At 38.3% G+C, this 16,280-nt stretch overlaps 1 protein-coding gene across 1 annotated transcript in view; it reads right to left on the reverse strand.

Moving 5' to 3' along the window:
- Nucleotides 1-16,280, reverse strand: part of gadl1.S (glutamate decarboxylase like 1 S homeolog) — a 140,338-nt gene continuing 124,058 nt past the window's right edge. The window contains exon 15 of the mRNA XM_018269298.2: nucleotides 1-484. Coding sequence (XP_018124787.2) covers nucleotides 311-484 — 174 coding nt within the window. The 3' untranslated portion in view covers nucleotides 1-310. The remainder of the gene's footprint in view (nucleotides 485-16,280) is intronic.

The raw sequence follows: 16,280 nt of genomic DNA on the forward strand, positions 1-16,280 counted from the left end.
ACATTACAATTTTGGCTAACTAACTATATTTGAAACATTTTTTATTTTGCTCAGCCTATTTATTTACCAGATATATGCATGGTATTGACTGGTGGAGAACCGAATCTTTGGTTTGACAACCCATTTAATTGCCAAATATATGTCTTACATATAGCCATCTGCTGTCATTGAGTTTATGAGAAAAAGACATTAAAAATCTTGAAAAATCAACTTGCTTTAACTAAGTAATTTAGGGCTAATTAGATTTGTGATTCAGCTGTAACATTCCAAAGTTTAAGTGCAAGCAGCACAGTATGGTGCTCCACCAAAGCTACAAGTCTCTGCCAAGACGCTCAATCTCATCCAATACGAAGTCCATGTCTTCCCGGCTCACTTGGGGGCTGATATTGATGTGGCGGAAGAAGTTAACCTTATCGCGGTGTGGTTGATAGCCCACCATCATGCTCCCCTTCTTCATCATTCTTTCCTTGATTGTAGGAGCCACCTGTAGATGGGTATAAACACAAACATCTCATAAAAAATTGTGCAAAATATCCAAGAGGCAATATCTGCGGTCATCTTAATAAGTGTAATAACAATGGATGAATGTGGATCTTCCAATAAGGATCATATATATCTATCTGCCCCTTCTATGTGCATGTGATCATCATTGGAGGATAAATGTCTATATACAGTATAAGCATTTTACAGTGACTGATAACTTGCAGATAGGAAGTATTCTCACTGAGATTTAGTATGGGGTGAACCCCAAGAGCTGGGTAATGCATAATAGGGAGGTTTGAGGGCTGTCTTGTTTAATAAGAAGAGATTAAAGGGATGAGCAGCAAGTCAGTGGTATTTGTAAAGATAAATGGTATGCAACACAGGCCAATGATAAACAAAATTAAGATGCTAATCAGCTGAATTCAAAAGACAAAATGATTGCCTTCAACCCATGTAAAAATATGCAGTATATACAATAGTCTGTTTTTCCAGTCAGTATGACAGCTCCTACCAAGGTAGGCTTATTAAAGGGCCCAGGGAGGCCTGAAACGTTGCCCTTTTTTTTGTATGTACATGGGCTAAATAAAACACAAGACTCTTTTTTTCACACATTCTATCACAGTGTGCTACTGGATTTTTTTCCTGTGTATCAATAGACCCAAAACAGCCGAGGGATTTCCAGTACTAGCACCTGGCACAGGTGAATCTCAAGGGGGTTGAACTCTCCATATTGCCTGCACAGTATGGCAACTTCTATTCATATTAGTAATCACAAGTATGCTTATAAATAATGTGCACAGTGAAGGGCTGGTTATTAATCAAAATCCGATTTTCTGAAAATATTTCGACCAATTCCGCACTGACTTTTTCCTCCTATTTATCAATCATTTTCATGCATTTTTCTTGTGCGGAAAAAGTCACGATAATATCGGAAGAAAATCGAAAACTACAATTTATTCGGAAACTAAGTGCATCTCAGAAAATCTTTCAATAGTTAAGAGGACATCTGCCATTTACTTTTACATGTTCTTGGCAGGTCTGAGTTGGAGTATTTATTTCATCTGACTTTTAACACCATCAAACTTTAATAAACCTCTAAAAAAAAATCAATTTTTTTTTCTCCAAAAAAATAGTTTTCCCCTTTAAAAGTCCAACTAGGAAAATTCGAAACTTAATAAATAACCCCCCTAAGTCTCTTTCATATTTTTCAGAGAATGTATGTAGAAAAAAGTGCATGTTAAATGCTGCTTATAAATAAGGCATACTTCCCTTAAGGAAGCAAAGTGCTAAAGTGAGGAAACACAAAGCCGCTTTACACAACAAACATTACAAACCCTTCAGACATACAGCTTGATTGTTATTCTGCTTGCCACAATAATCAATGAGAAGGTGTGCTTTTGTTCAGACAGTCACATGGGATCAAATAAATATAAAATAGAAACAAAGAAAAGGAAGATGCCCGCAGAACTTGTCTGTGTGGGTTGATGTGTTGACAGAGGCCCCTGCCGGCTATTGATAATTATAAGTTGAAGAGAAATGCCTTGCTAAAATATCAAAGAGAGTGGAACTAGAGGAGGCATGCCTAAGGTTCTGCTGCATACTGTACTTGCTGGAATCCTCTCCTCCGGTTATAGAAAATAGTCCACAAACTGGAATGATGTAAAAATGACTTCCCTGTTTACCTTTGCAATGCTACAGTATATGTTATCTGTTCATGATACTGAATATGAGGCTAGAAGAAGGCATAGATAAAGAGAATATTGTATTTACATGACAGGGTGGATTACAGAGTAAACATTCACATGGACTTTTGCTTAAAATAAACACAATCTCAGGAGGTTCCATTTCTAAGCAAACAGGATTTCTGCCGATCACTCCTAATCCTATAAACCTAATCTAGTACACATGAAATAACCTAAATACAGGGGGGGGAACGGAGCAAGGGATATTTGTGTATGTTCGTGATGAAGAGAGCTCTCTGGATTGCTCTGCCACGGGACACACTGAGATATGAGAACATTGTTATTTCCCAGGCTACAGAGTTGAGAAAAATCCCATTACAATTTCCAAATAATTCACAAATGTATTCTTATAATATTGCGTCTGGCCTAAAAAAAGAGAATCATTTCCAGCTGTTCAGAAACAACCAGTTCTTGGAAATACAGCTAAGTGGGGAGAATCCAAAGGGCAAAGGGGAATTACAACACTGGGGTGGGAGAAGTATATTTTTTAGGCATGTCATGATGAGGCCAAGCATTAACTTTCTGGCCAGGGAGCGGTGTGCCACAAAGCTACATATTATTAGTAAACATATCATCAAGTCCTATAGTTACTCTGCTTAAGAAAAGAACTGAACATGGTTATAGGGCGCTGTACCTGTAACCTTCTGGCCTCGGGTGCTTTTTCTAGACCACCCCGCCACTATTTATTATTTATTTTAAAAAAATATATATATGTGGGGTCCAGGCGCACATGCCCCAGACCATTAGCTTATGGGAAGGTCATCATAGACTCTCGTTTATGATTAAATGCCCCTTTTGGCACGAAATGTGCCAGCCTTTTTTTTTAGATGAATTTTAAATAAAACAAACCTTTTTTATCTGCACCACTTTGATCATGTCAGTCCAGTTTGTGCCAGCCTATCATCTGTGAAGTAAAAGTTTCTGCACCCCACCACCATGTTTGATATTTTCTCAAACACTCCCTGCACCACTCTGGCTAGGCGAGTACATCTGAAGATTTTGCTTTACTGCGCTCTACATCAAAAAGCTTCAGGACAGCGTGATTTCTATGGAAGAGGTGTAATTTGCCTTACTGTTTGAGCCCCCCATCCCAAGTGTTTTCACATTTCATTCTCCTTTAAAGGTTCGTGGAATCTCAGAGGCTAAGGAAAATACTTCGTTATTTATCAAAATCCAAATTTTTCTCACGTTTTAAATAAAAAAAAGTCTGACCAAATTAGAATCCATGATCTACCCTTATTTATCATTTAAAAAACTGGATTAGGATAAAATGCGACTTTTTCGGATTGTCACATGAAAGCCTTGATTTTCGGATTGTCGTGTGAAAAATCTGAATTTTTCGTCCACTAAAAATTTAGATTTTATAGTAAAAAAAAACTCTTCTTTTTCGAGTTTTCAGCATTCAGGCTTTAATAAATAACCCCCTTAAAGTTAACTTTATACAAATAAAAAATACTGTAAAGAATATGTTATGTTAAAAAGTATAATCAAGATAAGTATTTTATTTTCTTAATTTATCTGCATCTATAATGTATAAATTGCACTGAATTAATCCAATGAATGGGATATACAAAGCCCTCCCTATAACCATTTCACTGTATAAGCAGCTGAAATCCACTCCCCCCCCTCATTGATATTTCCTCTCTATCATCAGCCGTCTCTATGATCAGAATGTAAGTTTCATAATAGCAAAGTCCCGATCCATATTACACATACAAGAACATTTCCCAATGTCTTATCCAAACAAAACTGTACTGCCAGACGTAGAGTAAGAAAGGATACATGGATAAAAGAAACAAAGATTGACCAAGTTAAGGTGGCCATACCCGGGCCGATAAAAGCTGCCAACAGACCGAGTCGGCAGCTTATTGGCCCGTGTATGGGGCCCTCCGATGGGCTTCCCCAATCGATACCTGGCCGAAAGATGTCGATCGGACAGGAATAAAATTCCCATTGGATCGCGGCCACATCTGTTCGTTGATGCGGTCCCGCGATCCGACCGCCGTTAGCCATCATTAGGGTCAGATCGTTGAGCCCTAGGGCCCACAATCGGATCAGCCTGATATTGTCCACCTCAAGGTGGGCATATCGGGGAGAGATCCGCTCTTTTGGCGACATTGACAAACGAGCAGATCTCTCCGTGTATGGCCACCTTTATGCATAAATAGAAGTGATCTGAAAAGATCTGTCACCAGTTCATTCAGTGGCAGCTGAAATATTATTCTTCGTATTTCAATGCAACAGGGGACAAAAAGTTCTCTCAAAGGCACACTAAACCCAGCCATCCACAACATCCCCTAATTCTCCTGACACAAAATGTAATTATAGATGCAAGAGAATCCACCACTAAGAATGCTGACTATTTATGAGTCATCTTGCTGGTATATTATATAAGGTGATTGTTATTTCTTCATTACACTGCATTGTAATCAGACATGGGGATAAAGGACAGACTTGTTCACTGCTGGGAAAACTGTGCTTAAGGGTTAGTTCACACGAGGAGATTCGGGGAGATTTTGTCGCTTGGCGACTAATCGCCTCTTCTTCTGGGCGACAATCTCCCAGAATTGCTTCCTCTAGAGTCCTGCAGTAGGTCGGGTACACACGGGTTACTCGCCAAAACCTGCAGTACCCTGCAGCTTGCGGGTAGAAGTTCCGGGTGCGGGTATAGGCGAGGTTCTGCGGGTCAGGCCGAGGGTCTTCTCAATAGAGATTTTTACTCTTTTGTTCTGATCACGTCTACTTCCGATGATGTCACTTCCGGTTTACAATGACAACACTTCCTGATTCTTGATGGTCAGCAGGTCGTGGGTCCGGGTTGCAGATGAGGTACTTGCAGGTCGGGTCCAAGTGGGTAAGAATGTGGGTTGCGGGTCCGGGTTGCAGATTGCAGGTACAGGTCGGGTTACGGGTTCCAAAAAATGCATTTTCCGAAGTCGCCCGAAGTTTCCTCGTGAGGCAACATCGGGCGACTTCTGAAAACGCAGCACCACGCGTGCTTTAGCACGGATGGGAAGACTTGCGGAGGCAGTTTGGGGAGATTGTCACCCAGAAGAAGAGGCGATTAGTCGCAAGGCGACAAAATCTCCCCGAATCTCCTCGTGTGAACTAACTCTAAAGCTTCCAATTCCACTGCTTAAACAAAGAACATGGAAGCAGATTTACACAGATCTTGCGGTATTCTCAATGGAGGATTATTTTGCATTTAATGTAGGGATGCACAGAATCCAGTATTTGGTTTGGGATTCGGCCAGTACTCTGCCTTTTTCAGCAGGATTCAGATTTGGCAGAATCCTTCTGCACGGCCGAACATAATCCGAATCCTAATTTGCATATGCAAATTAGGGGCTGGGATGGAAACCTTGTGACTTTTTGTCACAAAACAAGGAAGTTAAAATGTTTTCCCCTTCCCACCCCTAATTTGCATGTGTATATGCACATTAGGGTTCGGTATTCAGTAATCTTTCAAAAATGAATCAGGGTGTTTTGGCCAAATCCAAAGTAGTGAATTCGGTGCATCCTTAATTTAATGCAGCCATGGGCCCTGGAGTGCTGGAGAATGTTTTAATGTGTAATATCACTTTAAGCATACAACCCTGATGTGGCTGGATTACCATTCCCAGCCTGCTTTAAACCTGATATGTTAAAGTACGCTGGGATTTGTAGTCAAGCAACAACAATTAAAGTGTGGTAAAGCAGAGCAGTGCATTACAGTAAAGTTAAGTGCCCCTTTAAAAAATAATTTGAGCAAAGTATTGCTGAGCAACAGTGAGCTAGATCCCCTTATATCTAGAATGATATAGAAAATCAACCCCAGTCAATAATTTTATCTGGAGACAGAGGTCTGCTCTTTGTGGAAATATATGATAGAACAAAAGAGTGTTTGTGAGTGCAGCTCCCATGTGTGTATACATTGCTATTAATAAATACAGGGACATATATAGGCTGCCTACTTTGCTAAAGAGGGGGCATGGGAAGGTTTATGTCCCTTATGGCAGGATTCGATGTGCTTTTTACAGTTCCATTAATCCATGATGGATATAACATTGCTCTTTGCCGAATGAGCACTATTGCTCACACTCAGATTTGCACATGAAACAAGGCCAGAGAAAGGTAAGACTAAGCTCTCACTCAGCAGGGATTTATGACTAAACATTGTTTTGCATTTTAATCATCATCACATTGAAACACATTTACTATGTCCTCTTGTGATTCCTTCCTGCTCACATTCCCAGCACAACACATCCCTCACCCCTCCTCAGTTTGACTCTTAAAGGAACGGTAATGATTAAAAATCACATTAAATCTAAAAGCTCCAATCAATCTCAAGTCGTGAATAATGTATGTGATTGTTATTACTGGAGAGCACCTGCAACCTGTCTTAATTGCAAGTTGAGGTGACGTTTTTCATAGCTGTTGTGGTTGAGACTGGCATATTATCTGGGCAACTGGGCAGTTCCCAAAATGCCTTGCATAGTCTGTTATTAACAGCCCTGAGATGAAGAAGAATAGGAATCTTGGCTTCTAGAGAGCTGATTTTTGTTACTATTGTTTCTGTAATCAGGCAAGCAAGAAAGGGAATATGAAAGCACAGACAGATACGACTTTTAATACCAATGACAATTATAACTAACTTTAAAATAATTCAAAATGAATATATATTATATTATTTTAAGGCTAATGTATACTAAAATTAAAATGTATTTCATTATACAAACGAAAAACAATTTCATTTTCAATTCTTTGGGTGACATCCAGGTTAAAGGACTAGTTCGGCAGTGGATAAAAGCAAAGTTCCAATATCATGTTAGCCAGTCAAACTGTTAAAGTTTAATCTGTTTTAGTTAAACAGTAACAGATGTTACATAAAGGTGAAAAATGATATCTATTATAAGTTTTCACAACATTACAGCTTTCTTTTATTATGCAGAACTATAGGCAATAATGATATGTATCGATTTAGTCTTGGTGAATGAATATATATAGTGAATAAAGTACCCCCTCTTGTAAAATATAAGGATATTATAAGTTACCAAAGAGTTTCATGACCATATAAAAACACGAGGCCGAAGGCCGAGTGTTTTTATACAGGTCATGGAACTCCGAGGTAACTTCTAATATCCTCATATTTTGCAACTGGGGGTACTTTATTTATTATAATACACAACTTTCAGTGAGTCATGTGACAGAAATGACATCAGAACTCACCGTTTATAACTGATGACATCAGAACTCACCGTTTTTAAGGATATAATTTACAGGATATTCATGGCTTTTGTGTATTATATATATATAATACACAAAAGCCATGAATATCCTGTAAATAATATCCTTATGTCTGATGTCATCAGTTATAAATGGTGAGTTCTGATGTCATTTCTGTCACATGACTCTCTGAAACATGTGTATTATAATAAATAAAGTACCCCCAGCTGCAAAATATGAGGATATTAGAAGTTACCTCGGAGTTCCATGACCTGTATAAAAACACTTGGCCTTCGGCCTTGTGTTTTTATGTGATCATGAAACTCCTTGGTAACTTATAATATCCTTATAATTTACAAGAGGGGGTACTTTATTCACTATATAAATTACCCCATCACTGTAAATCGATATTAATCAATTTATAGTGATGGGTGATTTTATTCAGCAGGCATGAATTCGCAACTCCACCTATGAATTGTTTGCAAAACTGCTGCAAAAATTTGCTGCAGAAACATTCACGTAAAAATGATTGCACATAAACAAAATTTTGACACCCATTGACTTTAATGTATTTGGACAAAAAAGTTGCATGTGTTAAAATTGTTGCACGCATAAAAATTGTCACAACTCAAAATTATTTTTAACGCCCATTGACTTGTGTTTCGCTAGTTTTTCGCCAGATTCGTAACAGATTCACTCATCACTACTAATGTACAAACTTATTTACCAGCTTATTGCTGATATTCCTCATACTCAGGCCTAAACAAAGTTGTTTTGGTGCTAAAAACAAAAATGCCAGATAAAAAAAAAGGCTTTAAATGACTAACTGTATCTTAAATGGCATTGGAAGTATTACTAACAGCAAACCTATAACTGCAAGGCTTTACATGCCCTTTAAGCTGTTCAACAAGTTTTATGTTATAAAAAATACATTTTAATATTTTACATCTGTAAATGGGCACTAACCATAAATGTGGTGACTTGTTATTGACATATTCTAGCCATGGGGTAGAGAGGACAAAACATTGAGCAGAAACTAAAGAGAATTCCAAGGCCCCAGCCCTCTGATAGCAGCATGTTAAAAGCCTGTGGCTGTGGAATGTAAAACGGGCAAAGGTCAGTGACATGTTCAAAGGCAGCTATTACTTCAAACTTTGAACATTTGCTGAAAAAAACACTTTAATGGCTTATTGTTTACTTTACTCCAAGTATAAATGGTACCATGTGAAATATAGGAAAATAACATGCCCTTAAGTGCTATTTTCACAGGCAGGTTAATTGGTTCCTGATGAAACTGACCCCAGTGTGTTGGTTTAATATGATAGGGACCTTAGATGGCAAGCTTCACTGTGGGAGACACTGATATGAATGATGAACAGTTTCTGTAAAGCACAGCATGTTTTTGCAATAGGAATAAAATGAATGACGAAGGCTCCTGTGCGGAGCTGAAACGTTGGACCACCAATAAAATCTCCACCTTATTTGCATTATTGATCTGCTGTGAATTATTGCCTTGGAGTGCTGTCAATCCCTGCAGTCTTCTACATATCCTATGGACTAGCACCCAGGCTTTCTATGAACTTATGTTTGTGCACTCCATTCTGCCGATTTCTGTGTATATATATATATATATATATATATATATATATATATATATATATATATATATAATCCTAAAAAAATGGTGCACACCGGGATTTGTTACTTAATGGTTTAATAAATCCATAATTTTATTTAATACATTTAAAAAGCGACCAGCGTTTCGGGCTCCATCTAAGACCTTTATCAAGACCGAAGCGTTGGCCTCTTTTTAAATGTGTTAAATAAAAAGATGGATTTTTTAAACCTTTAGGGTAGGACTACACGTCTGACTTCGATGCGTTTCTGTCGGATCCGACTCTGGGCGACATAACGCACGCGGCAAGTTGGATGCGACAGGAACAAGGTAAGTAATATAAAGTCGGATGGTGTCGCAACGGTGATCTGACGCAACACGACTGTTGGATGCAGATGCAGCTTGCAGCAATTGCATCTGACAGTCGTGTCGGATCACCATTGCAACACCATCTGACTTTATATTACTTACCTTGTTCCTGTCGCATCCAACTTGACACGTGCGTTTGTCGCCCAACATCGGATCCGAAGGAAACACATCAAAGTCGGCCGTGTAGTCCTACCCTTAAGTAACAAATCGCGGTGGGCACCATTTTTTGAGGAGTTCATACCACAGCATCGTTTGCACCTGGGTGTCTTTCCTTTCTAACCTGTCAGTATAGTGACAGGAAATGTTAAGCAACTGCTTACAACTGGCACATTGTTGTTTTGTCTACCTCTGTCCTCTGGAGAACAAGGGCGGACAAATTGGCCCTCTCTGCCTGTCACCGCTATGAGCACATGAACACTAATGAGCATTATGGCACCGAGGTGCTCCTGTCAGTGCACCATTATAAAGGGCGATGAAAGGCAGAGAAGGGTCTTTAATCTGACATTGTTTTGCCTGTGGGCCATAGCTGATAGCCTGCCTGTGTGCTAAGAGCTGTGGCACAAGTGGCATTTTCATTGCTGCCTCATACTGCTGCTGCTACTACTACTACTACTACTACAACTATTACTACTACTACTACTACTACTACTACTACTACTACTACCCAACTCACTTCCCAGTCACATGGCACAGTACCAATATAGTACCAATAATGGGTTTTGGAGGAACCACAGCATTTTCTGTTTGAGAGATTATGAAGTGATCAGGACCAAGTAGCTGTATTACAAAATCTACCATATCTCTAGGCATACGCAGAGCACCAGCTCATATACATAGGCAGGGGCTTGAAGTTAAACGTAACGTTGAATTTCAATTAGTAGGTGGGCTTTTTAAATTTAAAAATATAGTTCAATGCTGAACCTCCCCAAATTTCAGCATATTTTTTTCTGTGAATCTGCAAGCAATAATGCCTTGGCTAAACAGTTTATTCAACATGTGTTAAGATGTAATGTAAAAATGACATTTGTTATATTTTGTTATAAAATTATTTGCAGATTTAGGTCACTTGCAGGTTTTTTTTTTGTCTTATGTTAATTTGAAACAAATGCCCCCACTTGCTGTCTATCAGCTGGGACAATGGAAATAGACAGATTTGCAAATTAGACATGTCTAGTCCGTTGGCTGGAAATACTCTGCATAAAGTCTGCACATGATTTTTGTGTGGCTACAGCTCTTTTTAAAGGAGGTACCGCACCACATGTTTTAATGCATAAGCTGATTGTACGATCTTGCTACTGTTTGCAGGGAAATGTCACAGTCATACACAGAGTATAAGGAGTGCCCTTACAGACGGGGGCACTATAAATTCAGTAAAAACCCCTAATCAGCCCTTGTTTATATATGTTTATATTTTTATGTCATTTAGAATGTTTAATGAACATTTGTCCATGTTTTTGGTTCAGTTGGTTTACACTTTACACATATATTCTGCATGGTAGCAGACAACTTATTGAAGTTCTAGGACAGATGCCCTCTATTTATAAAATATATTGTATTTTATGGATGGACTGAACAAACCATGGAATGGCACCCTTTAAAGTTTGTAGAATCAGGATGGTTTGCTGAAATCTTGGTTTATTTGTTGGAAGGAGGTGGTGTCTACCTCTTCTTGCTATGGGTGATGGATCTGCACACACAAGGTGCTGCACACAGGTTACCTGCATTAAATAACAGTGTGTTGGGATTATTCTTAATTGAGAATGGTTCAGGATTTTAGTGGATAACAACTGTGTAACTCTAGGCAGTATCACTAAAACAAATAAAATACTCTTGTTTAAAAAAAGAACATTAACCCATGGATTAAATACATTTACACTTTTATATAGATTCATAGTAAATGCAGTGCACTATTGGACCCAAGTACATAAAAGAGACAGACTAATAAAATCCTTTCCGTAATACTGCATAAGAAGTCTCTCACACCATTATAGACATTACATGATCTCAGGAACTGAAAGAATTATAATTATTTACATTAATTAGAAGGAATTCCTTATATAAACTGGGTGCCCGAGAAACAGCTTTCTATGTGCAGCAAAAGAGAAACTTTTAAATGCCACTGTACTTAAAGGGGAATATTGCAAAAATGAAAAAGAAATATAAGCTTTAGCATACTGAAATAAGAAACTTTCTAAATACAGTTAATTAACAATTCTGTACCGTTCCTGAAATAATCAAGTTCATCTTCACTATTCCCATCTCTTCATTCAGGAGTTGGGTGTCAGATGAATGATTCAATGTATCTATAGGGGGGGGGGGCTTCTTTTGCCTAGAAGATGTATTAGAGCTCACTCTATTAAAATGACCAGAAATCCTGTCTCTCTACATGCAGAATTTGTGCAAAAGGCAATTATTTTTTTAGATTTTGTTTGTACTGGAATCAGTTATTCGAGTGAGCTCTAATTCATCTGCTAGGAAAGGAACCCCCCTATATATTGGATCTAACTGACAATGACTATCTGACACCCTACTGCTGCATGAAGACAGAATTAAGAGAAACATATGCTGAGAGAGGGATAGTGAACATAAACTAGATTATTTCAGAAACTATGTAGAATATTTAATTGATTATATTTACATATTTTCTTATTTCAGTAAGATGAAGCTTATAGTCAATTTTCATTATCACAATAGTTCCCCTTTAAACTATTTCATGGCCTTCAAAAATCCTAATCTTCATTTCACTGAAAAAATATAAAAACAATCCCTCCATGCCACTGACAAGTGAAATCACCCCTCCCGAATAGAAATATTATTATCTGGTTTATTATAGTGTTATAGTGTTATATTTTTGCCTGATAAGGTAATTTACTTTTTAATGGTTTTTAGATCCATTCCTGTTTTCTTAGCATGTATTGTAATAACATGTCGACTGAACGCATTTTGGTATTGCCAAACCACAAAAAGAATGTGTGAAAGCCAATAACTGTTTTCTTCATAGTATTCTGCAATTGGATAAAAATGAAAAACAACAATTACATTTACTTTCCAGACAAGAAGGCCATGTAATGCCTGAACAGAGCAGTTGTTAAACCCAGTAATTAAAAAGTCAAGCTAAATGGTTATTTAAAGAGACAATTTTCGAATATTTAATTTTTAAAGATGATTGGAAAAAGAACAATATTTGAAAGAAGACCAACTTTCAGCATATGACATTTGCAGTTCTATCCAGTCTGGATTCAGAAATTGACATACAGTAGTACAGAAGCCTGAAATCATGTGGTAAATGACCTGTAAGACAGAGATGGTGATGGTGCATTACTTCTACTGATAGACCTGTCAGCTACTGCATGAGAGCTTAACTAAGGGGTTTAAGATCTTAACTATGATACTTGTTTTGTGTCAACACTCCTAAACAATTGTACTGCACTTTTCATTGGCCCGTTACAAAGCTAACAGCTGATACAAAATGCTTCCACCAGTCTGTAAACAATACACACCTGTTCTATGTTGGTGGTTCCCAAACTGTGGAGCTGCCCCCCCCCAAAGAAGCTTTGAGAAGTGGCAAGGGGCCTCAGTCTAAAGGCCATTTAGGGTAACATTTGGAAAATGCCTACATGCTCTCCTTGATAATCCTGAACTCCCATCTTGAAGGTCAGTAAGTGCAGGTTTAAGGTGAACACTTATTTCCTCAGTATTTAAGGCACTATGACTGATGGACTCAGTCTTTTCCAGTACCTATAACCTTACTAGGGGTCCTGCCCAAAGCTTGGAACTCCAACTACTAATCTTTCTAAATTATTGCAGGTCCGGGCCAAGCCGGGGTGTCCCTAGGCAACCCGACCACACTACCCCCCCCCCACATTCACTCGCATGCCTCTTAACAGAGGGACAAATGGCAGAGGAGAAGCAAGGGGAGAGCAGGGGTGAGCAACAGAGGGAGGGAGGGAGGGCAGAGTGACAGAGGGGAGAGGAGACCGGTAGAGAGAGACAAGGAGTGGCCAGAAATTTTAACAGGTAACTGCCCATCGCCTACACATCGTTGTGCCTCTTCTGCCTACCAGCCCTGGATTATTGCATTGATTACATGATTGATCTGTAAACATATTAAGCTTTGCAAAATCAATAGCCAAGCTAAGTATTTATAGCCACTTTTAATATAACCATGTAAACTCAAACACCACTAGATTATAGGAAAAAGGGACCCTGTAGTTGGCCTAGAGGTTAAATAATCAGCCGTTGATGTACGTTCTCATGTCAAAGACCCTGGTTTGATTCCCTGTGGCAACTCCTTGTGACCTTGGAGAAATCACTTAATCTCCTGGTGCCACAGAGTGTCTATAATGGTTGCGTGGAGCCTGTATGCTATTTCTTGTGCACCGATTTAATAGCATATAACATGCAAACAGGGGACATGGAAGAAGAATACCCTCAATATGACACCTATGTGATGCAATTTGCACACAAGTCATAAAAGTGACCGCATTTTGAGGTTGGGTTTATGCATACCAGCAGTCACAAGATTCTGCTGCACTGTGTGTATAAAATATACGGCAATTACAACTAATTTCTGCCAAGTGTTAGTAAATGTGGCAAACAGACAGAATAAGCAATGCATGAGTTTGTGTATTGTATTAAAGAGTTAAAGTTCTCTGGCACAGTTGAAAGCACAGAAGTTATCAGCAGCATTTACGTATGTTGCTGGAAAGAAATCCACATATGCAAAAGTGATTTTGGACTGCATTCTGCATTATTTCAGCTGTGTACCTTGTGTATCCTCATCTGAACTCATATATTAATACTATTAACTGTTTTGTTGCATTGCAGAGACTTTTGTACAAGTCAAACAGCAAAAAACTGAAATCTATGTATAATTATCTTTAGGGTATTTCCTCCCACCCCCTGCCACATCCATATACATAGCAGCCTTTAAAGAAACTCAAAAACGAAGGGATATGATTGCTGTCATAAATATATGTACAGTGTATATAGAAATGCAAGTCTTCTAACAATTAACTAAAACCATAATATGAATTGTCATAGGACAAAAGGATTTCCGCCTTAACTTTTAACCAGAAAGTTTCAAATTGACCCTTTTCTTTTGTTGTGATTATTACTAGTAGTAGTAAACTTAAATGTAGTTTTAATCTTTACCTCCTGAGTTGTGTGCTTGAAACGTCTCCACTTTCTTTTGTTTGCAAGGTCTCGCAGTCTTTGGCAGAAGGCTTTGTGGAGATTCTTGCTTTAGGGAAATTTTAGGTATTAAAGGGGAAGTTCAACTTCAAGTTAGCTTTTACAGAATGATTTCTATGGCGATTTTCATTTATCCAAGTCATTATATACATTATGATGTAAAGTAGATATTCTTAAAAATGTGAAAGAGCAGTATGCAATTTTTGAGCTGAGAAGTTAGCCCTCCTATGTTTGGGTAATGAGCAGTTGTTGGAAAGCATAGGTCACACCTTGATGCTATTTTGATGGAGGCACAGTCTGGCTATCCACAAGTTTTCAGAGCTCCTTCTAGATGTTGTATTCCCTGTCCTCGGACCCAGCATTGGTTGTCACCGATTCTGCCAGATTGTATAAAGTTCTTATAACCCCCAGTTTATGTTCCAGAGAGTGGTGGTAATCAGTCAATTCTGATCAATATGAATGGGTTTACTGTATACTTCAATATTCAGGTTTCTCCCCTCGTTTATAGAATGACCTATATTTAGAAAGTTTTATTTGTCCTTCATATTTTCCTTAGTATAGTGTTTAAATTATTTGCCTGCCTCTTGTAATTTGCAACTTAAAATAGTATGTGGTTGTTGAGGGTCACTGTTCCCCAGCAACCAATTAAACACTGTTTTGTGTGGTTACAAGTGTATTGTTATTGTTACTTTTCATGACTTATATTTCTATTCAGGCCCTCTGATATTGCTCTTCCAGACTGTCATTCCAACCACAGCTGGGGAAAATTACACCCTAGCATCCAGCAACTGCTATTAATAGAATTTTAATGTATTTATTGAAGATTTTACATCTATACGTTCTGCTTCACTTCCCCCTTCCTAAGATTTTACATCTTTAAATCATGTTCTACAGCTTGTGTCCAGGGTAATAGTCTGTACTATCTGAAGCATCTATTCAGAATGGCTCTGAGACTAAGGGGCTGATTCACTAAGGGTCGAATATCGAGGGTTAATTAACCCTCGATATTCGACTGGGAATTGAAATCCTTCCCCATAGGCTAACATTGACTTCGGTAGCTTTTAGATGGCGAACTAGGGGGTCAAAGTTTTTTTTATAGAGACAGTACTTCGACTATCGAATGGTCGAATAGTCGAGCGATTTTTACTTCGAATCCTTCGATTCGAAGTCGTAGTCGAAGGTCGAAGTAGCCCATTCAATGGTCGAAGTAGCCAAAACAAAACTTTGAAATTTGAAGTTTTTTACCTTCGAATCCTTCACTCGAAGTTAGTGAATCGGCCCCTAAAACTGACTATTACATAGGCCAACATTGGCTGCTGACGCTGCCATCCCTGACTGGAACCACAATCAATGCGTCCATAGTCAATATTTAATTGGTGAAGTTAGATATTGATCAGGATTCGGACTGCTTAAATGTCTGGTAAGGTGCTAAATGAATCCGGCTATGGATATTGTGCATAACTTGAATAAGATTGAATATATCAGCAAAGACAGTAGGAAATAAGAAAAGGCACAATATTGAAATTGAAAGGATAAAATGATCATCTTTCATTAGATCTAACACAGTCCTACCATTAATGAGTACAGCAACATTAGGAAGAACATTGTAAGTAAGCTTATGGTGATGAATAGTGAGTAGTAATGACTAATGCACAACATATAAAGTAACTACT

This window comes from Xenopus laevis, chromosome 6S (genome assembly GCF_017654675.1).
Source record: "Xenopus laevis strain J_2021 chromosome 6S, Xenopus_laevis_v10.1, whole genome shotgun sequence".
Lineage (NCBI taxonomy): Eukaryota > Metazoa > Chordata > Amphibia > Anura > Pipidae > Xenopus > Xenopus laevis.